Source organism: Mobula hypostoma, chromosome 15 (genome assembly GCF_963921235.1).
Source record: "Mobula hypostoma chromosome 15, sMobHyp1.1, whole genome shotgun sequence".
NCBI lineage: Eukaryota > Metazoa > Chordata > Chondrichthyes > Myliobatiformes > Myliobatidae > Mobula > Mobula hypostoma.
The window spans coordinates 75,386,716-75,409,965 of NC_086111.1; the positions used below are offsets into that span (position 1 = coordinate 75,386,716).

At 55.2% G+C, this 23,250-nt stretch overlaps 1 protein-coding gene across 1 annotated transcript in view; it reads left to right on the top strand.

Annotated features, from left to right (window-relative positions):
• The window catches only part of LOC134356991 (sodium- and chloride-dependent creatine transporter 1-like), a 114,207-nt gene that overhangs the window by 16,025 nt on the left and 74,932 nt on the right, over positions 1 to 23,250 (top strand). The window contains exon 2 of the mRNA XM_063068288.1: positions 11,501 to 11,746. Within this exon, the coding sequence (XP_062924358.1) occupies positions 11,501 to 11,746 (246 nt within the window). The remainder of the gene's footprint in view (positions 1 to 11,500; positions 11,747 to 23,250) is intronic.

Consider the following 23,250-nt stretch of genomic DNA (forward strand, 5'->3'; position numbering starts at 1 on the left):
GTGGTAACCCCCCTGCCCAGCCAAACTTTAGAACTCCCGTTTGGGTGGATGCTGCGTGAAGTGTCCTGTGTCAAATCAGTACCCCAAAATAACAAACAGTACACAATACGCGGTTAAACAAGTAAGATTTTATAACTCTTACTTAGACTATGAGACTAGTAGAGAACAAAATATAAAATAAAAGGTGGCAAGAAATTATTTAATCAGGTCGTGCACAATTTGTTGGAGCTCACGGTTTTCCTTCGCTGATTTCTCCTTCGATCGTCATCGACCCTTGGCTCCCGCCGGAGCCCAGAGGGTCGGGCAGCCCACCAACTCCTCAAGTTGTGTCTCCTGTCTTCATTCCCTTGCGCCTTCTGCTCAAAGCTCGCGAAAAGCAACAGCTTTCACACAAACAAGAAAGGATAACATCTCGCCCATTGGTTAGCAACTGAATGCCGAAGTCCCGTTATCTCTACCTATATCCCAAACATGCTGCTACAGAGAACCCATTACCTCAGCAGTTAACATTACAGAGAAGGCATTTCTTTATAACACTACAGAGAAGCCATTTTGTTAGCCTTAGCAGTTAACATAAAAGAGAAACCCTTACACTCTTCCCCGCCCCCCCACCACCAAATTTAGTCATGTCCTCATGACGTCGAGATAATTCGCCAACGCTTCCTGCAAACGCAAAAACCCAATCCAGGTACATAGCTCCCCAAACAGTAGACCTCACGCCCTGTTCCCCAGGCGCTACATAGGCCAACCTATCAGGGAATTTCCTAATACTCTGAAACCTCCGTACCCCTTCACCTAACCCTTCAGGCTCGGACAGTACTTTATACTTTATTGTCACCAAACAATTGATACTAGAACATACAATCATCACAGCGATATTTGATTCTGCGCTTTCTGCTCCCTGGGTTACAAATATTAAATATTAAAAATAGTATAAATTTGTAAATATTAAAATTTTAAATTATAAATCATAAATAGAAAATTGAAAAATGGAAAGTAAGGTAGTGCAAAAAAACTGAGAGGCAGGTCCGGATATTTGGAGGGTACGGCCCAGATCCGGGTCAGGGTCTGTTCAGCAGTCTTATCACAGTTGGAAAGAAGCTGTTCCCAAATCTGGCCGTATGATTCTTCAAGCTCCTGAGCCTTCTCCCAGAGGGAAGAGGGATGAAAAGTGTGTTGGCTGGGTGTGTCGCATCCTTGATTATCCTGGCAGCACTGCTCCGACAGCGTGCGGTGTAAAGTGAGTCCAAGGACGGAAGATTAGTTTGTGTGATGTGCTGGGCTATGTTCATGATCTTCTGCAGCTTCTTTCGGTCTTGGACAGGACAACTTCCACACCAGGTTGTGATGCACCCTAGAAGAATGCTTTCTTCTACTGTGGATACTTCGGGTCTGCTTGCCGAATCCTCTCTCAATCTATCACTCATGCTCCCCTGCAACTCGGAACCCCCTGTCTCGTGTTCAGACCCTATTGTCTCTCCTTCAGGGTCCTGCAGTAACCCAGGCTGCCCACAGCTAGCCCCCCCCCCACCTCACCTGACTCAGTGGGAGAAGGGCCAGGAGTTTCCTCCTCAAACAAGGGGAAGTTAGCGAAAGGCAGCATGTACCACTCCTCCATCTTATCACCCTTTGAATCTGTATTCTTCTCCTTTTCCTCATTTTGTAGCTGCTGTTTGGTTTTCTCCAAGCTGGGCTGCTTCTGCAGCCTTTTCAGCCCCCTCCAGTTCCTCAACCCGGGCTTGATATTCCTTTGAAGAGCAGCAGTTAAAGATTGTTCATCCTCCAGTTTAGTGTTCACTGAACTTATCTCCAGCTCTTTCTTCTTAATGACTTCTTCCAGGTCAACTTTCAGTTTTTTCCATTTCATTTAGGCTATCAATGGTCATCTTCAGGTCTCCTTTAAGCTTCCGCTTCCCTCTTCCGAGATCTGTCCGCAATTGCTTCACATCCTCTGAAATGTATTCAGACTCCCCTCTCTGTGCTCTCGGTTTTCTGTTGGCCTCAGTCAGACAGCTTTCTTTGTCTTCCCCAACTTACAAGTCTTCCAACCTGTTCTGGATCAATTTCTCCAGTGTCTGCTTATCCTTTCGAAGGTTGGTTATTGTTTCATCTCTGGTTTAATTCATCAGTAAGTGACCGCAGTTTCTGCTCTGAATTCTGTTTCTCCATCCCCACTTTGATGAGCGTGGACTCCAATTCTTCAATGTTTGTCCCAGGATTGTGGCATTAAGTCTCCAGTCTGCATTTCTGAGCGTTCAGTTCAGTGGTGTAAATCTCCTCCCTCAACAGTCTCTCATTCAGATCAGCGACCTGGGTTTCCAGCTCCAGGTTCACCTTCAGCTGCCGCATGGAACACTGCTCAATGAAAGCCCAACTCTCCCGCTCCTCATCCATGTCCAGCCCCTCAGGTACCCGTCGTGACGAAACATCCACATCAATGTTCCAGCTCCCCGGCCAGTGCTTCAGGCTGAAATCATAGGCGGACAATGTTACCAACCTCGCGTGGCCCGTGGCGTCCAATATCACCAAGGTCGTGATATGAGTTAGGGGATTGCTGGCTGTCCGCACCTCAAACTTGGCCCCGTAGAAAGAGTCACTCAGCTCATCCACTACCGCCCGTTCCGACGCCAGGAAGTTCAACTTGTGCGTTGGGTAATTTCTCTCGGAGGGCAACAAACCCCACAGTTCTCAACCCAGTGCCTTGATCCTGATACGGGACGCCCCCTAAACTGTCTCGGCTGTCCGCAGAAACCAGTGCCAGTGCCTGGAGCAGCAACTCCTTTCGCGACTGAAAAGCTTCCTCACATTTTACATCCCACTTCTGTCCAAAAAGCTCCGACGGGTTTAAATGTTCTCCACCCTCTGGTCCTCTCTCTCCCCTCCGTCTTCCCCATGCCACGCTGGAAGGTTGCAAGGGCTCCGGATATGCCCAGGGGCATCTTTTCGGACTGGAAGAATACCAGGGGACATATAACTGCCGTCTTCTCTTTGTCGGCCTCACTCATTGGGATCTGGTAACATCCACTCCTCAGATCCAGTACAGTAAACCACTTCTCACCACTCAGACAGACCAGCGTGACTGCGGCTCTCGGGACCGCATACTGGCCAGGGATGACGCGCCTGTTCAGAGTCCTATAGTCCACACACGTGCATACCTCCCCTTTGTTCTTCCTGGCCACTACTACTGGGGACGCATAGGGGCTTCGAAACCCAGCGATGATCCCCGTTTCCTACCACTCACACAAATGCTGCCGTGCACCCTCCGTATCCGCGGGGGCCAGTCACTGCCACCTCTCCCCAAACGGGGTGTCCTCAGCAGTCAACTCTTCCCCCTCATGGTATTCCGGAACGCCCACTATGAGGGCTCCTCTTTCAGACACTCAGGGAAATTTTAGAGTCCCCATCACTCTCGCTATTTTCCCGGGCCGTACCCCCGTTGACTTCGACTGGGAGAACCACACAGTCCCTGGTTTAAATTCACTACCCAGCCCACTGCTGCCTCAGACGTCCTCAAAAGCAGCTGGAAACACTGGGTGCACAGACAATGCCCCCAAACAGCTCTCACCCACCTTCATCTTACAGGTCCCCATGCGCCTCCTCACAAGCGGGGTGTTGGTCCCCTCCAGAATCGAAATGCTGCCCGTCTCAACAGTGTCCAGACACATCAGCAGTGACGATTCCCGAACCTCAGACACCCCCACATCAGTCTCCGAGAACTCCAGTTTCATTGACCAATAACTGTCGTCTGGATAATCACCAGCACTGATACCCCAAAACTCCAGTGCCCTGAATGGTGTCAAGGGTAAATGCTTCGGATACCAGTTGTAAAATGCACAGTATAGTAACTTGACCTGCGACCCAGCATCGAGGATGGCTTTAGCATAACTTCCATCTATCCGTAACGACGCACTGGAGCATGGTCCCACCAAGCCTTCATGAATAGGGTCCTTTTCTTTCGGGATTTCCTTGGTACATTGCTGGGAACATGTTCCCCCAGAGACACCAGGCTGTTCTCCCACTGGGTCTCCTCTAAATTTCCTGAAGACAGGCAGAACAGATGAGGTGGAACAGTACAGGTCTGTGCTGAAGATTTCTGTGATTAATGTTGGGACATTTTGTTACAACTTTACAAAAACTCATCAGTCCACTCATGAAATGCTGTGTAGTTCTGGTCACTGCATTTATAGGAAGGATGTCGTTTAAGTTGTTACAGTTGCTTCATGTGAGGGCCTTGCATTGGAAAGTACACAGAGGAGATTCACCAGGAGTTTGCCTGGATTGGTTAAGTGGAGACCTTGCACAGACCAGGACTCTTGCCTGCAGCAAGGAAGCATTTAGACAAATGGGCAAGGGTTGGAAGCACACAGTCCTCATGTGGGCAAATGTTAGCATTCATTTTGAGAGTACTAGAATACAAAAGCAAGAATGTAATGCTGAGGCTTTTACAAGGCACTAATCCTGTAGCCTGCACGCCTTTCCTACCCGACTACCTGTCCAACAAGTTTAAAGTATCTGCCTCCATTACGTTATGATTCTGTTCTCTGCTGTGAGGGCAAGCTACTATCTGTGTACTGCCTTTAGCCTATCCAGTTGTGCTGCTATGGATTGAACTTCTGTCTGTTTACCACATTGTTTGGTGCCCTGCCATTTCCTGCAGATGCCCCTTGGCCAGCATGGACCAGTTGGGCTGAAGGGGCCTGTTCCTGTACTGTATTACCTTATGAATATGCTGGTTCCTTATCTGACTTCACATTTCACCATCCACCATATGCTCCCTCCAGACTCCTGACATTCCTTTCGCTCTGGGGCTGGATTGCAAAATGGCTGCCATGGCAACACAAACCTGGAAAAGCCAACTCCACCTTGTGAGCAGCAACACACTTCTGTGCATTGTGTTAAACCAGTTTCATTGTTAATCATCTTAATTACTCTTGCTTCAGCTAGGACCACCCGCTGTTAATGTTAAACCAGCAAAGGACTTGATGCTTCTGGGAGTGGGCCAGTAACAGGTTTTGCCCTCAGTTGTTAGGGCTTGAGGTATTTACTGATTGTTATTTGAAAGCATGACGTGCCTAGAATTCCAATGCGTTTTCCTACTGAACGTGAGCAATTTGTCCATTTGGAGTAAGAGGTTTGGTGGATTTCTCTATGGAACAGGGTGATTTCTGAACTTATCACTGTTCCACAGTTGGTGTCTGTGCCTGAACCCCCAAGCTCAGGAATTCCCCCCTCAGTCTCTCTGCTCCACGACTGACTGTCCTGTGCTCAGATCTCAGAGTAGATGCAGTTACTTCATTTTAGGATGGACTGGCTTGAATGTCCAACCACCCATCCTGGGCCAGCTCCTCTGTACCCCAGTTCCCTGTGTCCGGACAGAGGTAGCTTCTGATTGGCTGCCAGGTGCATGATTGTTCACTGCTTTCTCAATCTCAGCCACATTCCTCCCAGAGGCAGGACCCAACTTGTGGTGAAAAGTGTCATGGGGAAGGTAAATCCATACTGAAAGTGTGGAGAAGCAGGATCTTCCTCTGGATGTGTTAAGCATATAACAATTACAGCACGAAAACAGACCATCTCAGCCCTTCTAGTCCGTGCCAAACTCTTACTCTCACCTTGTCCCACCGACCTGCACTCGGCCCATAACCCTCCATTCCTTTCCTGTCCATATTTCTACCCAATTTAACTTTAAATGACAACATCGAACCTGCCTCAACCACTTCTGCTGGAAGCTCATTCCACAGAACTACCACTCTGAGTAAAGAAGTTCCCCCTCATGTTACCCCAAACTTTTGCCCTTTAACTCTCAACTCATGTCCTCTTGTTTGAATCTCCCCCACTCTCAATGGAAAAAGTCTAACCATATCAACTCTATCAATCCCCCTCATAATTTTAAATACCTCTATCGTCCCCCTTCAACCTTCTACGTTCCAAAGAATAAAGGCCCAACTTGTTCAACCTTTCTCTGTAACTTAGGAGATGAAACCCAGGTAACATTCTCGTAAATCTTCTCTGTACTCTCAATTTTCTTGACATCTTTCCTATATTTCGGTGACCAGAACTGTACACAATATTCCAAATTTGGCCTTACCGATGCCTTGTACAATTTCAACATTACAAACCAACTCCTATACTCAATGCACTGATTTATAAAGGCCAGCATACCAAAAGCTTTCTTCACCAACCTATCCACATGAGATTCCACTTTCAGGGAACTATGCGCCATTATTCCTAGATCCCTCTGTTCTACTGCATTCTTCAATGCCCTACCATTTACCATGTATGTCCTATTTTGATTAGTCCTACCAAAATGTAGCACCTCACATTTATCAGCATTAAACTCCATCTGCCATCTTTCAGCCCGCTCTTCTAACTGGCCTAAATCTCTCTGCAAGCTTTGAAAACCTACTTCATTATCTACAACTCCATTTATCATCTGCATACTTACTAATCCAATTTACCACCCCATCATCCAGATCATTAATGTATATGACAAACAACATTGGACCCAGTATCGATCCCTGAGGCATACCACTAGACACTGGCCTCCAATCTGACAAACAGTTATCCACCACTACTCTCTGGCATCTCCCATCTAGCCACTGCTGAATTCATTTTACTACTTCAATATTAATACCTAACAATTGAACTTTCCTAACTAACCTTCTGTGTGGAACCTTGTCAAAGGCCTAACTGAAGTCCATATGGACAACATCCACCGCTTTACCCTCGTCAACTTTCCTAGTAACCTCTTCAATAAATTCAATAAGATTTGTCAGACTTGACCTTCCACACACAAATCCATGTTGACTGTTCCTAATCAGACCCTGTCTATCCAGATAATTATATATACCATCTCTAAGAATACTTTCCATCAATTTACCCACCACTGACGTCAAACTCGCAGGCCGATAATTGCTAGGTTTACTCTTAGACCCCTTTTTAAACAATGGAACAACATGAGTAATACGCCAATCCTCCAACACCATCCCCGTTTCTAATGACATTTGAAATATTTCTGTCAGAGCCCCTGCTATTTCCACACTAACTTCCCTCCAGGTCCTAGAGAATATCCTGTCAGGACCCGGAGACTTATCCACTTTTATATTCCTTAAAAGTGCCATTATCCCTACTGGTGCAAACAACTTTCTTATCTTTTTCTTCCTTCTCCCCTACATCTTTGGACTGAGTGCTCCTGTTCTCTGTCCCCTGCCTATCCTCTCTCACACACTGTCTACTAGCTTTCTCTGTGAACTAACCTCCTCTCTCCGAGTCTCTCCAATTTTATTCCCACCCCACAACCATTCTAGTTTAAAGTCTCCCCAGTAGCCTTCACAAATCTCCCCACCAGGATATTAGTCCCCCTGGGATTCAAGTGCAACCCGTCCTTTTTGTATGGGTCACACCTGAGCCAGAAGAGGTCCCAATGATCCAGAAACTTGAATCCCTGCCCCCTGCTCCAATCCCTCAGCCACGCATTTATCCTCCACCTCATTGCATTCCTACTCTCACTGTCGTGTAGCACAGGCAGTAATCCTGAGATTACTACCTTTGCGGTCCTTTTTCTCAACTCCCTTCCTAACTCCCTATATTCTCCTTTCAGGACCTCTCTCCTTTTCCTGCCTATGTCATTGGTACCTATATGTACCATGACCTCTGGCGCCTCTCCCTCCCACTTCAGGATATCTTGGATGCGATCAGAAACATCCCGGACCCTGGCATCAGGGAGGTAAACTACCATCTGGGTCTCCTGACTGCGTCCACAGAATCGCCTGTCTGACCCCTTAACTATCGAGTCCCCTATTACTACTGCCGTCTTCTTCCTTTCCCTACCCTTCTGAGCTACAGGGCCGGACTCTGTGCCGGAGGCACGGCCACTGTCGCTTCCCCCGGGTAAGCTGTCCCCCCCCAACAGTACTCAAACAGGAGTACCTATCGTCAAGGGGCACAGCCACTGGGGTACTCTCTAGTACCTGACTCTTCCTCTTCCCCCTCCTAACCGTGACCCACTGGTCTGCCTCCCGTGGCCCCTGTGTGACCTCCTGCCAGTAACTCCTCTCTGTCAACTCCTCATTCTCCCTGACCAGACGAAGGTCATCGAGCTGCAGCTCCAGTTCCCTAACGCGGTCCCTTGGGAGCTGCAGCTCGGCGCACCTGGCGCAGATGTCCGGGAGGCTGGGAGACTCCAGGACCTCCCACATCCTATACCGAGAACAAGCTGCCCTCACACTCATACGCCCCCCCCCACCAAATAACAGGAAAAATTGAAAACCAAACCTACTTTGCCTCGCCCGTTTCTGCCTAAGCCCGTTGAGCCAAAGCCCTTAAGCCTTCACTCTGCTCCCCGCTCACACGCCTGCGCAGTCCCGCCTCTCTTAACTCCGATGAGAAAAAGAAAAAAATCAAGATGGCTTCCTCCGCACTCCCGCTCCGATTCTCAGACTTCCTTCTCCGAATTAAGTATTGCCTGTCATGTTGTCGGGGAACAGTACAGGTTGGGAACAGGCCCTTCAGTCCACAATGTTGTACTGAGCTATCCAGGGTGAGTGAGGTGCAGTCCCTGCCATAAACAGTTAAATTGTTTTAGAAGTGCTTACTGATCTTATCTCCTCTCAGTGAAAATGTTCTGGAGTTACTTAACTGGTAAATCCAGTTCAGTCGGAGGCTGGAAGGACGGTGAGGGAGGGCGGGCTGCTGTGTGCTTTGTGAAACTCCAGCACACACTTTGCAGTGGCCTTGGGGCAGCTGACCGGGCAGTGTAAATGCCCGTTGTCACAGTGCTCGTACTTTGATAAACCTCTGTTGGAAAAGGTACAGAAGAGGTTCACCAGGATGCTGTCTGGATTACAGGGCATGTGCTGTAAGGAGAGGTTAACCTCCATCCTGATGTCATGAAAATTTGACTTCTCCGACTTCCAGTGACCTTTCCTTTCCCCTTCCCTTTTTCCATTTCCCATTCTGACTCCCCTCTTACCTCTTCTCTTCATCTGCCCATCACATCCCACTGGTGCCCCTCTTCCTGCCCTATCCTCTTCCCTCCCCCGCCCCCCAATGGTCCACTGTCTTCTCCTGTCAGATTCCTTCTTCATTCTTTAACTCTTCCACCCATCACCTCCCAGCTTCTCCCTCACCTGGCTTGACCTATGACCTTCCAGCTTGTTTTCCTTACTCCCCCCCCCCCCCACCCAGCTTCTTACTCCAGCTTCTTCCCCCTTCCTTTCCAGTCCTGATGAAAGGTCTTGGCAGGTGCTATCTTTTTGAGTCTTCGCCTTTTGAAGCTATCCTCAATGCTGAGAAGGCTAGTGCCCATGATGTAGCTAACCTCTTAGGCCAGGCTAGTGCCAGTGACAAGTGGGCTCCCATAGCCTGGAGGGGAATGAGGCGTTAGCCGGAGTGAATTGGCCCTCTGTTGAACGTAGAACCAGATGTAGGGTAGGCACAGCACGGTAGCGTAGCAGTTGATGCAACGCTCTGCACTCACAGCTGTAAGATTGCAACTTGATCTCTTAATCTTTGTTTTATAAGTACAAATGCACGAAAGGAGACAATGGGAGTAATCTGTGTGGAGCACCAGTTATAGGTCAGGAACACTTTTCATCAGTGCTTGCGAGGGATGCATACTTTGTGGCTGGAGAGTTGAGTGACTGGGGAGGTGAAGTTTGGCTGCAGTTGTCAGGAGGCACGGGAGAGCTGGGGTTGTGAAGGACAAACATCTGTCCTCCAGGTCACTGCTGCTCCAACATCTGCGGTAGGGGCAGTGGTGGGTCAGGCACTGGTGGTCACAGTCATCAAGTCAAAGCATGGAGGCAGGGCACTTTCCCCATGGCCCTCTGTATCTGGTGATTCAGCTGCTCTTCTGGGCACTTCAGAATTGGTTTTCTGTCACTGTGTCTAGGATGATGTGAAATCTGTTTGTGCTGCAGTACTATAAATTACAAGATAAAAGCATTGTGCACAAGAAGAATAAGGGTGGTGATAGACTCATTAACTTCCCCTAAGCAGTAAAGATGATATAACATCTCCACTCACTAACCAACCACCTTGAAACTTATCATTTCCTGTCAGTCACATTGTGGACAGACACTGCCGCGCCGAGCTTTATGAATGTAAAATCAATCTATGTATATTACATATTTGTATTTATTGTGTTCTTTATTATTGTTCCTTGTGGTTTTTTTTGTGCTGCACCGGATCTGAGGTAACAATTATTTTGTTCTCCTTTACACTTGTGTACAGGAAAGACATTAAACAATCTTGAATAAATTTGCTGGGGGTGAGGAAGAAGCTGTTCTTGGATAAGAACCTCAAACATTACAGCACGCAATGTTGTGGTGATCTTTTAACCTACTCTTGAGTCAATCCAGCTCTTCCTTCCTCTATAACCCTCCATTTTTCTATCATCTCTGAGAGATTCTTAGTTTCTTCAAAGAGAAAAGCCCTACTTGCTCAACCTATCCTTGAAAGACATGGTCTCTAATCCAGACAGCATCCTGGTAAATCTCCTCCGCACCCTCTCTAAAACTTCCACTTCATCCTTCCTATAATGAGGTGACCAAATCTGAACGCACTATTCCAAGTGTGATCTTACCTGTAGAGCTGCAACGTTACCCCATGACTCTGAACTCAATGATTGAGTGTCCTACGGTATCTGTATCTGCTCCCTGATGGTGGTAGTACAAAGGTAACGTCCCTCTGTCTGGAAGGTCCGAGTCGTCGGACACTGCTTGCAGAATCAGTATGCCTGTTCCCACCACTGTCAATGTGCTCCAGGTCCTCACCACTTGAGGTGAAGGAGATCCTCCCCCGGGTCCCTCTGTAGGTTTTGGATTTTGGCCGGCATGGTACACCCACCATCACCTGCCTGTAAGGAGTTTGTATGTTGTCCCCATGACAGTGTGGGTTTCCCCCAGGTGCTCCAGTTTCTTCCCATGGTCCAAAGGCATACTGGTTAATTGGTTCTGTAAATTGTCTTGTGATTAAACTGGGGCTTGCTGTGCGGCAGGGTTCGAAGGGTCTGTTCCATGCTGTATCTCCATCAATAAATAAGTAAAACTAACAACCCGGGTTCAATTCCTGCCGCTGTCTGTCAGCACTTTAAGGCTGCCCCCAGCACGTCCTCGGCCTGTTGGTTGTTAATGCAAGTGGCACTTTGCTGTTTCAATGTACGTGTTGATGCAGCTAAAGCTTTTTCTGCCAGAGGGTGATGGAATCAAATTCAGTAAAAGCAGATGAGTGGCTGCACGAGCAGTTGAATCACCCAGGTACTGGAGGGCATGGGCCAAATGCCAGGGGTGAACTACAACCACATTTCATCGCACTGTTTCCAGAAATGGGGCCATGGGCCAAGCGCTGGAGATGAGCTACAGGGACATTTCTTCACCCTGTTTCCAGATACAGGGACCCATGGGCCAAATACTGGGAATGAGACCCAAGGCATTGGGTGTGTTTTACAGGTGGGTGCATCTGTACTAGTGTAGCTGAGTGTGTTGGCTGTGTTTTACAGGCGGGTACGGTTGTACCGGTGTACCTGAAGCTGAGACTGCGGATCTGGTGGCTGACCCTGAGTCTGGGCACGAGGACAAATCTGTGCTGACCCCTCTCGTCATCAACAATGGTTGTGTGAAAGATGGAGCAGTTGAGAGGGAGACCTGGACTCGTCAGATGGACTTCATCATGTCCTGTGTCGGCTTTGCTGTGGGACTGGGCAACATCTGGAGGTTTCCCTACCTCTGCTACAAGAATGGAGGTGGTAAGTGTGTCCTGGACAGGGGGCTTTGTTTCTAAGACTCCGTGCTTCAGTGCGGTCTCTCAGGGGCTCACTGTCTATCAGGCGGTGCCGGGCTCCGTTGAGGTGCCCCTGATCTCTACTGGTCCACTTTGCCTCAGGAATCAGGGCAGTGGGCATCTAGGGCACCACTGTCCACAGATCCCTCTAGTCTCCTCACCGTCACTGCATCTAAACCCTGGAGCTCCCCCAGTCCCCTTGGAAATGGCAGGTGGAATGTATTGCAGACAAGTGTGAGGTGCTGTACTTTGGAAGGAAAATCAGGGTAGGTCTTGCACACCGAGCAGTAGGAGTGTGGTAGAACAAAGGGATCTGGGAATACAGGTCCATAATTCTCTGAAGGTGTGCAGCACCTGTAGATCGGGTCATAAAGACAGCTTTTGGCACATTGGCCTTTGTAATTCCAAGTACTGAGTAAAGGACTTGGGATATTCTGTGAAGTTGGTTTACTCCAAATAACTTCTTATTGTGTGCAGCTCTGGTCACCTACTTGCAGGAAAGGTATCAATAAGATTGAAAGAGTTCAGTGAAAATTCATGAGGATGTTGCCAGGACTTGAGGAGCTGAGTTACAGGGAAAGGCTGACTAGGTTAGGACCTCATTCCCTGGAGTGTAGAAGAATGAGGGGAGATCTGAGGTATACAAATTTGAGGGGTATACTGTAGTTGGGGTTAATACATGCAGGATTTATCCTGAGCTGAGTGAGACTCTCACCCAGGTGGTGGGTGAAGGATGAATGAGAAATGTTCAGGGAAAGCTGAGTGGGAACCTCCTCACTTAGAGTGGAGTGAGCTGCCAGCACAAGTGGTGGATGTGGGTTCAATTGGGACATTTCGGAAGTCTGGATAAGTACAGGGATGGGAGGGCTGTGATTCCAGTGTTATTGACAGGGCTAGGCAGGATAATGGTTTGGCACTGGCTAGATGGGCCGAAGAGTCTGTTTCTGTGCTATGACTCTGACTGTTGTGATTTGAGGGGGCACATTCTCCAGGGGTTTTAGTGATGCCTGCATCCCATGGAATTGATAATACCAAGAACTGAATGGCTGGGTCTCCATGATCTCTTAACCTGCTCCAACATCAGTCTAACCCTCTCCTCACACAAAGGTTTGTAGGGATATGGGACAAACACGGGCAGGTGGGACTGGCTTAGCTTGGAACAGCTGAGGGGATGTAGAACATAGTACAATGCAGTAGAGGTGCCAATTTACTCTAACATCGGTGTAGCCCTTATCTCTCACGTGGGTGGGGCTCCTTTTTTCTATCGTCCATGTGTCTGAATCTCTTGTATGTCCCTTGTGTATCTGGCTCAAGCAGGTGGGGGTGTATCTGGCTCTAGGTGGGGGGTGTATCTGGCTCTAGCAGGTGGGGGGGTGGGGGTGTATCTGGCTCTAGGGGGTGGGGGTGTATCTGGCTCTAGGTGGGGGGGTGTATCTGGCTCTAGCAGGTGGGGGGGTGGGGGTGTATCTGGCTCTAGCAGGTGGGGGGGTGGGGGTGTATCTGGCTCTAGGGGGTGGGGGTGTATCTGGCTCTAGCAGGTGGGGGGTGGGGGTGTATCTGGCTCTAGCAGGTGGGGGGGTGGGGGTGTATCTGGCTCTAGGGGGTGGGGGTGTATCTGGCTCTAGCAGGTGGGGGGGTGTGTGTATCTGGCTCTAGCAGGTGGGGGGGGTGGGGTTGTATCTGGCTCTAGCAGGTGGGGGTGCATCTGGCTCTAGCAGGTGGGGGGGTGGGGGTGTATCTGGCTCTAGGTAGGGGGTGTATCTGGCTCTAGCAGGTGGGGGGGTGGGGGTGTATCTGGCTCTAGGGGGTGGGGGTGTATCTGGCTCTAGCAGGTGGGGGGGTGTGTGTATCTGGCTCTAGCAGGTGGGGGGGTGGGGGTGTATCTGGCTCTAGCAGGTGGGGGGGTGTATCTGGCTCTAGCAGGTGGGGGGGTGGGGGTGTATCTGGCTCTAGCAGGTGGGGGGTGTATCTGGCTCTAGCAGGTGGGGGGGTGGGGGTGTATCTGGCTCTAGCGGGGGGGTGGGGTGTGTATCTGGCTCCAGCAGGTGGGGTGTGTATCTGGCTCTAGCAGGTGGGGGGTGGGGGTGTATCTGGCTCTAGCGGGGGGGTGGGGGGTGTATCTGGCTCTAGCAGGTGGGGGGGTGGGGGTGTATCTGGCTCTAGGGGGTGGGGGTGTATCTGGCTCTAGCAGGTGGGGGGGTGTGTGTATCTGGCTCTAGCAGGTGGGGGGGTGGGGGTGTATCTGGCTCTAGCAGGTGGGGGGGTGTATCTGGCTCTAGCAGGTGGGGGGGTGGGGGTGTATCTGGCTCCAGCAGGTGGGGGGGTGTATCTGGCTCCAGCAGGTGGGGGGGTGGGGGTGTATCTGGCTCTAGCGGGGGGGTGGGGTGTGTATCTGGCTCGAGCAGGTGGGGGGGTGGGGGTGTATCTGGCTCTAGCAGGTTGGGTGTGTATCTGGCTCTAGCAGGTGGGGGGGTGGGGGTGTATCTGGCTCTAGGGGGTGGGGGTGTATCTGGCTCTAGCAGGTGGGGGGGTGTGTGTATCTGGCTCTAGCAGGTGGGGGGGTGGGGGTGTATCTGGCTCTAGCAGGTGGGGGGGTGTATCTGGCTCTAGCTGGTGGGGGGGTGGGGGTGTATCTGGCTCCAGCAGGTGGGGGGGTGTATCTGGCTCTAGCAGGTGGGGGGGTGGGGGTGTATCTGGCTCTAGCGGGGGGGTGGGGTGTGTATCTGGCTCTAGCAGGTGGGGTGTGTATCTGGCTCTAGCAGGTGGGGGGGTGGGGGTGTATCTGGCTCTAGCAGGTGGGGGGGTGGGGGTGTATCTGGCTCTAGCAGGTGGGGGGGTGTATCTAGCTGTAGCAGGTGGGGGGGTGGGGGTGTATCTGGCTCTAGCGGGGGGGTGGGGTGTGTATCTGGCTCTAGCAGGTGGGGTGTGTATCTGGCTCTAGCAGGTGGGGGGGTGGGGGTGTATCTGGCTCTAGCAGGTGGGGGGGTGTATCTGGCTCTAGCAGGTGGGGGGGTGGGGGTGTATCTGGCTCTAGCAGGTGGGGGGGGTGTATCTGGCTCTAGCTGGTGGGGGTGTGGCTCTAGCAGGTGGGGGGGTGTATCTGGCTCTAGCAGGTGGGGGGGGTGGGGTTGTATCTGGCTCTAGCAGGTGGGGGTGCATCTGGCTCTAGCAGGTGGGGGGGTGGGGGTGTATCTGGCTCTAGGTGGGGGGTGTATCTGGCTCTAGCAGGTGGGGGGGTGGGGGTGTATCTGGCTCTAGGGGGTGGGGGTGTATCTGGCTCTAGCAGGTGGGGGGGTGTGTGTATCTGGCTCTAGCAGGTGGGGGGTGGGGGTGTATCTGGCTCTAGCGGGGGGGGGGGGGTTGGATCTGGCTCTAGCAGGTGGGGGGGTGGGGGTGTATCTGGCTCTAGCGGGGGGGTGGGGTGTGTATCTGGCTCTAGCAGGTGGGGGGGGTGGGGGTGTATCTGGCTCTAGCAGGTGGGGGGTGTATCTGGCTCTAGCAGGTGGGGGGGTGGGGGTGTATCTGGCTCTAGCGGGGGGGTGGGGTGTGTATCTGGCTCTAGCAGGTGGGGGGGTGGGGGTGTATCTGGCTCTAGCAGGTGGGGGGGTGGGGGTGTATCTGGCTCTAGCAGGTGGGGGGGTGTATCTGGCTCTAGCAGGTGGGGGGTGGGGGTGTATCTGGCTCTAGCGGGGGGGTGGGGTGTGTATCTGGCTCTAGCAGGTGGGGGTGTATCTGGCTCTAGCAGGTGGGGGGGTGGGGGTGTATCTGGCTCTAGGTGGGGGGGTGTATCTGGCTCTAGCAGGTGGGGGGGTGTATCTGGCTCTAGCAGGTGGGGGGGTTGGGCTGTATCTGGCTCTAGCAGGTGGGGGGGTGGGGGTGTATCTGGCTCTAGGGGGTGGGGGTGTATCTGGCTCTAGCAGGTGGGGGGGTGTGTGTATCTGGCTCTAGCAGGTGGGGGGGTGGGATGGTATCTGGCTCTAGCAGGTGGGGGGGTGGGATGGTATCTGGCTCTAGCAGGTGGGGGGGGTGGGGGTGTATCTGGCTCTAGCAGGTGGGGGGTGTATCTGGCTCTAGCAGGTGGGGGGGGTGGGGGTGTATCTGGCTCTAGCGGGGGGGTGGGGTGTGTATCTGGCTCTAGCAGGTGGGGGGGGTGTATCTGGCTCTAGCAGGTGGGGGGTGTGTGTATCTGGCTCTAGCAGGTGGGGGGTGTATCTGGCTCTAGCGGGTGGGGGTGTATCTGGCTCTAGCAGGTGGGGGGGGTGTATCTGGCTCTAGCAGGTGGGGGGTGGGGGTGTATCTGGCTCTAGCGGGGGGTGGGGTGTGTATCTGGCTCTAGCAGGTGGGGTGTGTATCTGGCTCTAGCAGGTGGGGGGGTGGGGGTGTATCTGGCTCTAGCAGGTTGGGTGTGTATCTGGCTCTAGCAGGTGGGGGGGTGGGGGTGTATCTGGCTCTAGCAGGTGGGGGGGTGGGGGTGTATCTGGCTCTAGCAGGTGGGGGGGGTGTGTATCTGGCTCTAGCAGGTGGGGGGGTGGGGGTGTATCTGGCTCTAGCAGGTGGGGGGGTGTATCTGGCTCTAGCAGGTGGGGGGGTGGGGGTGTATCTGGCTCTAGCGGGGGGGTGGGGTGTGTATCTGGCTCTAGCAGGTGGGGGTGTATCTGGCTCTAGCAGGTGGGGGGGGATGTGTGTATCTGGCTCTAGGTGGGGGGTGTATCTGGCTCTAGCAGGTGGGGGGGTGGGGATGTATCTGGCTCTAGGGGGTGGGGGTGTATCTGGCTCTAGGTGGGGGGGTGTATCTGGCTCTAGCAGGTGGGGGGGTGGGGTGTATCTGGCTCTAGGGGGTGGGGGTGTATCTGGCTCTAGCAGGTGGGGGGTGTGTGTGTATCTGGCTCTAGCAGGTGGGGGGGTGGGGGTGTATCTGGCTCTAGGGGGTGGGGGTGTATCTGGCTCTAGCAGGTGGGGGGGTGGGGGTGTATCTGGCTCTAGGTGGGGGGTGTATCTGGCTCTAGCAGGTGGGGGGGTGGGGTGTATCTGGCTCTAGGGGGTGGGGGTGTATCTGGCTCTAGCAGGTGGGGGGGTGTGTGTATCTGGCTCTAGCAGGTGGGGGGGTGGGGGTGTATCTGGCTCTAGCAGGTGGGGGGGTGTATCTGGCTCTTGCTGGTGGGGGGGTGGGGGTGTATCTGGCTCTAGCAGGTGGGGGGGTGTATCTGGCTCTAGCAGGTGGGGGGGTGGGGGTGTATCTGGCTCTAGCGGGGGGGTGGGGTGTGTATCTGGCTCTAGCAGGTGGGGTGTGTATCTGGCTCTAGCAGGTGGGGGGGTGGGGGTGTATCTGGCTCTAGCGGGGGGGTGGGGTGTGTATCTGGCTCTAGCGGGGGGGTGGGGTGTGTATCTGGCTCTAGCAGGTGGGGTGTGTATCTGGCTCTAGCAGGTGGGGGGGTGGGGGTGTATCTGGCTCTAGCAGGTGGGGGGGTGGGGGTGTATCTGGCTCTAGCGGGGGGGTGGGGTGTGTATCTGGCTCTAGCAGGTGGGGTGTGTATCTGGCTCTAGCAGGTGGGGGGGTGGGGGGGTGTATCTGGCTCTAGCAGGTGGGGGGGTGGGGGTGTATCTGGCTCTAGCAGGTGGGGGGGTTTGTATCTGGCTCTAGCAGGTGGGGGTGTGGCTCTAGCAGGTGGGGGGGGGTGTATCTGGCTCTAGCAGGTGGGGGGGTGGGGGTGTATCTGGCTCTAGCGGGGGGGTGGGGTGTGTATCTGGCTCTAGCAGGTGGGGGGGTGGGGGTGTATCTGGCTCTAGCGGGGGGGTGGGGTGTGTATCTGGCTCTAGCAGGTGGGGTGTGTATCTAGCTCTAGCAGGTGGGGGGGTGGGGGTGTATCTGGCTCTAGCAGGTGGGGGGTGTATCTGGCTCTAGCAGGTGGGGGGGTGTGTATCTGGCTCTAGCAGGTGGGGTGTGTGTATCTGGCTCTAGCAGGTGGGGGGGTGGGGGTGTATCTGGCTCTAGCAGGTGGGGGGGTGGGGGTGTATCTGGCTCTAGGGGGTGGGGGTGTATCTGGCTCTAGCAGGTGGGGGGGTGTGTGTATCTGGCTCTAGCAGGTGGGGGGGTGTGTGCATCTGGCTCTAGCAGGTGGGGGGGTGGGATGGTATCTGGCTCTAGCAGGTGGGGGGGTGGGGTTGTATCTGGCTCTAGCAGGTGGGGGGGGTGGGGGTGTATCTGGCTCTAGCAGGTGGGGGTGTATCTGCCTCTAGCAGGTGGGGGGGTGTGTGTATCTGGCTCTAGCAGGTGGGGGGTGTATCTGGCTCTAGCAGGTGGGGGGGGTGTATCTGGCTCTAGCAGTTGGGGGGGGTGGGGGTGTATCTGGCTCTAGCAGGTGGTGGGGGTGGGGGTGTATCTGGCTCTAGGTGGGGGGTGTATCTGGCTCTAGCAGGTGGGGGGGTGGGGGTGTATCTGGCTCTAGGGGGAGGGGGTGTATCTGGCTCTAGCAGGTGGGGGGGTGTGTGTATCTGGCTCTAGCAGGTGGGGGGTGGGGGTGTATCTGGCTCTAGCGGGGGGGTGGGGTGTGTATCTGGCTCTAGCAGGTGGGGGGGTGGGGGTGTATCTGGCTCTAGCGGGGGGTGGGTGTGTATCTGGCTCTAGCAGGTGGGGGGGTGGGGGTGTATCTGGCTCTAGCAGGTGGGGTGTGTATCTAGCTCTAGCAGGTGGGGGGGTGGGGGTGTATCTGGCTCTAGCAGGTGGGGGGGTGTATCTGGCTCTCGCAGGTGGGGGGGTGGGGGTGTATCTGGCTCTAGCGGGGGGGTGGGGTGTGTATCTGGCTCTAGCAGGTGGGGTGTGTATCTGGCTCTAGCAGGTGGGGGGGTGGGGGTGTATCTGGCTCTAGCAGGTGGGGGGGTGGGGGTGTATCTGGCTCTAGCAGGTGGGGGGGGTGTATCTGGCTCTAGCAGGTGGGGGGTGGGGGTGTATCTGGCTCTAGCGGGGGGTGGGGTGTGTATCTGGCTCTAGCAGGTGGGGGGGTGGGGGTGTATCTGGCTCTAGCAGGTGGGGGGGATGTGTGTATCTGGCTCTAGGTGGGGGGTGTATCTGGCTCTAGCAGGTGGGGGGGTGGGGGTGTATCTGGCTCTAGGTGGGGGGGTGTATCTGGCTCTAGCAGGTGGGGGGGTGGGGGTGTATCTGGCTCTAGGGGGTGGGGGTGTATCTGGCTCTAGCAGGTGGGGGGGTGTGTGTATCTGGCTCTAGCAGGTGGGGGGTGTGTGTATCTGGCTCTAGCAGGTGGGGGGGTGGGATGGTATCTGGCTCTAGCAGGTGGGGGGGTGGGATGGTATCTGGCTCTAGCAGGTGGGGGGGTGGGGGTGTATCTGGCTCTAGCAGGTGGGGGGGTGGGATGGTATCTGGCTCTAGCAGGTGGGGGGGTGGGGGTGTATCTGGCTCTAGCGGGGGGGGTGGGGTGTGTATCTGGCTCTAGCAGGTGGGGGCGGTGTATCTGGCTCTAGCAGGTGGGGGGTGTGTGTATCTGGCTCTAGCAGGTGGGGGGTGTATCTGGCTCTAGCGGGTGGGGGTGTATCTGGCTCTAGCAGGTGGGGGGGGTGTATCTGGCTCTAGCAGGTGGGGGGTGGGGGTGTATCTTGCTCTAGCGGGGGGTGGGGTGTGTATCTGGCTCTAGCAGGTGGGGGGGTGGGGGTGTATCTGGCTCTAGCAGGTTGGGTGTGTATCTGGCTCTAGCAGGTGGGGGGGTGGGGGTGTATCTGGCTCTAGCAGGTGGGGGGGTGGGGGTGTATCTGGCTCTAGCAGGTGGGGGGGTGTATCTGGCTCTAGCAGGTGGGGGGTGGGGGTGTATCTGGCTCTAGCGGGGGGGTGGGGTGTGTATCTGACTCTAGCAGGTGGGGGTGTATCTGGCTCTAGCAGGTGGCGGGGGATGTGTGTATCTGGCTCTAGGTGGGGGGTGTATCTGGCTCTAGCAGGTGGGGGGGTGGGGGTGTATCTGGCTCTAGGGGGTGGGGGTGTATCTGGCTCTAGGTGGGGGGGTGTATCTGGCTCTAGCAGGTGGGGGGGTGGGGGTGTATCTGGGTCTAGGGGGTGGGGGTGTATCTGGCTCTAGCAGGTGGGGGGGTGGGGGTGTATCTGGCTCTAGCAGGTGGGGGGGTGGGGGTGTATCTGGCTCTAGGGGGTGGGGGTGTATCTGGCTCTAGCAGGTGGGGGGGTGTGTGTATCTGGCTCTAGCAGGTGGGGGGGTGGGGTTGTATCTGGCTCTAGCAGGTGGGGGTGCATCTGGCTCTAGCAGGTGGGGGGGTGGGTGTGTATCTGGCTCTAGGTGGGGGGTGTATCTGGCTCTAGCAGGTGGTGGGGTGGGGGTGTATCTGGCTCTAGCAGGTGGGGGAGTGTGTGTATCTGGCTCTAGCAGGTGGGGGGGTGGGGGTGTATCTGGCTCTAGCAGGTGGGGGGGTGTATCTGGCTCTAGCTGGTGGGGGGGGTGGGGGTGTATCTGGCTCTAGCAGGTGGGGGGGTGTATCTGGCTCTAGCAGGTGGGGGGGTGGGGGTGTATCTGGCTCTAGCGGGGGGGTGGGGTGTGTATCTGGCTCTAGCAGGTGGGGTGTGTATCTGGCTCTAGCAGGTGTGGGGGTGGGGGTGTATCTGGCTCTAGCGGGGGGGTGGGGTGTGTATCTGGCTCTAGCAGGTGGGGGGGTGGGGGTGTATCTGGCTCTAGCAGGTGGGGGAGTGTGTGTATCTGGCTCTAGCAGGTGGGGGGGTGGGGGTGTATCTGGCTCTAGCAGGTGGGGGGGTGTATCTGGCTCTAGCTGGTGGGGGGGTGGGGGTGTATCTGGCTCTAGCAGGTGGGGGGGTGTATCTGGCTCTAGCAGGTGGGGGGGTGGGGGTGTATCTGGCTCTAGCGGGGGGGTGGGGTGTGTATCTGGCTCTAGCAGGTGGGGTGTGTATCTGGCTCTAGCAGGTGTGGGGGTGGGGGTGTATCTGGCTCTAGCGGGGGGGTGGGGTGTGTATCTGGCTCTAGCAGGTGGGGGGGTGGGGGTGTATCTGGCTCTAGCAGGTGGGGGGGTGGGGGGGTGTATCTGGCTCTAGCAGGTGGGGGGGTTTGTATCTGGCTCTAGCAGGTGGGGGTGTGGCTCTAGCAGGTGGGGGGGGTGTATCTGGCTCTAGCAGGTGGGGGGGTGGGGGTGTATCTGGCTCTAGCGGGGGGGTGGGGTGTGTATCTGGCTCTAGCAGGTGGGGGGGGGTGTATCTGGCTCTAGCAGGTGGGGGGGTGGGGTGTGTATCTGGCTCTAGCGTGGGGGTGGGGTGTGTATCTGGCTCTAGCAGGTGGGGGGGTGGGGGTGTATCTGGCTCTAGCGGGGGGGTGGGGTGTGTATCTGGCTCTAGCGTGGGGGTGGGGGTGTATCTGGCTCTAGCAGGTGGGGGGGTGTGTGTATCTGGCTCTAGCAGGTGGGGGGGTGTGTGCATCTGGCTCTAGCAGGTGGGGGGGTGGGATCGTATCTGGCTCTAGCAGGTGGGGGGGTGGGGGTGTATCTGGCTCTAGCAGGTGGGGGGGGTGGGGGTGTATCTGGCTCTAGCAGGTGGGGGTGTATCTGGCTCTAGCGGGGGGGTGGGGTGTGTATCTGGCTCTAGCAGGTGGGGTGTGTATCTGGCTCTAGCAGGTGGGGGGGGTGTATCTGGCTCTAGCAGGTGGGGGGTGTATCTGGCTCTAGCGGGTGGGGGTGTATCTGGCTCTAGCAGGTGGGGGGGTGGGGGTGTATCTGGCTCTAGCGGGGGGGTGGGGTGTGTATCTGGCTCTAGCAGGTGGGGTGTGTATCTGGCTCTAGCAGGTGGGGGGGTGGGGGTGTATCTGGCTCTAGCAGGTGGGGGGGGTGTATCTGGCTCTAGCAGGTGGGGGGGTGGGGGTGTATCTGGCTCTAGCAGGTGGGGGGGTGTGTATCTGGCTCTAGCAGGTGGGGGGGTGTGTATCTGGCTCTAGCAGGTGGGGTGTGTGTATCTGGCTCTAGCAGGTGGGGGGGTGTGTATCTGGCTCTAGCAGGTGGGGTGTGTGTATCTGGCTCTAGCAGGTGGGGGGGTGGGGGTGTATCTGGCTCTAGCGGGGGGGTGGGGTGTGTATCTGGCTCTAGCAGGTGGGGTGTGTGTATCTGGCTCTAGCAGGTGGGGGGGTGGGGGTGTATCTGGCTCTAGCAGGTGGGGGGGTGGGGTGTGTATCTGGCTCTAGCAGGTGGGGTGTGTGTATCTTGCTCTAGCAGGTGGGGGGTGTGTGCGTATCTGGCTCTAGCGGGTGGGGGTCTATCTGGCTCTAGCGGGTGGGGGTCTATCTGGCTCTAGCGGGTGGGGGTGTATCTGGCTCTAGGGGGTGGGGGGGTGTGTGTATCTGTCTCTAGCAGGTGGGGGTGTATCTGGCTCTAGCAGGTGGGGTGTGTATCTGGCTCTAGCAGGTGGGGGGGTGTGTGTATCTGGCTCTAGCAGGTGGGGGGGTGTGTGCATCTGGCTCTAGCAGGTGGGGGGGTGGGATCGTATCTGGCTCTAGCAGGTGGGGGGGTGGGGGTGTATCTGGCTCTAGCAGGTGGGGGGGGTGGGGGTGTATCTGGCTCTAGTAGGTGGGGGTGTATCTGGCTCTAGCGGGGGGGTGGGGGGTGTATCTGGCTCTAGCAGGTGGGGTGTGTATCTGGCTCTAGCAGGTGGGGGGGTGTGTGTATCTGGCTCTAGCAGGTGGGGGGTGTATCTGGCTCTAGCGGGTGGGGGTGTATCTGGCTCTAGCAGGTGGGGGGGTGGGGGTGTATCTGGCTCTAGCGGGGGGGTGGGGTGTGTATCTGGCTCTAGCAGGTGGGGTGTGTATCTGGCTCTAGCAGGTGGGGGGGTGGGGGTGTATCTGGTTCTAGCAGGTGGGGGGGGGTGTATCTGGCTCTAGCAGGTGGGGGGGTGGGGGTGTATCTGGCTCTAGCAGGTGGGGGGGTGTGTATCTGGCTCTAGCAGGTGGGGGGGTGTGTATCTGGCTCTAGCAGGTGGGGTGTGTGTATCTGGCTCTAGCAGGTGGGGGGGTGGGGGTGTATCTGGCTCTAGCAGGTGGGGGGGTGTGTATCTGGTTCTAGCAGGTGGGGTGTGTGTATCTGGCTCTAGCAGGTGGGGGGGTGGGGGTGTATCTGGCTCTAGCGGGGGGGTGGGGTGTGTATCTGGCTCTAGCAGGTGGGGTGTGTGTATCTGGCTCTAGCAGGTGGGGGGGTGGGGGTGTATCTGGCTCTAGCAGGTGGGGGGGTGGGGTGTGTATCTGGCTCTAGCAGGTGGGGTGTGTGTATCTTGCTCTAGCAGGTGGGGGGTGTGTGCGTATCTGGCTCTAGCGGGTGGGGGTCTATCTGGCTCTAGCGGGTGGGGGTCTATCTGGCTCTAGCGGGTGGGGGTGTATCTGGCTCTAGGGGGTGGGGGGGTGTGTGTATCTGTCTCTAGCAGGTGGGGGTGTATCTGGCTCTAGCAGGTGGGGGGGTGTGTATCTGGCTCTA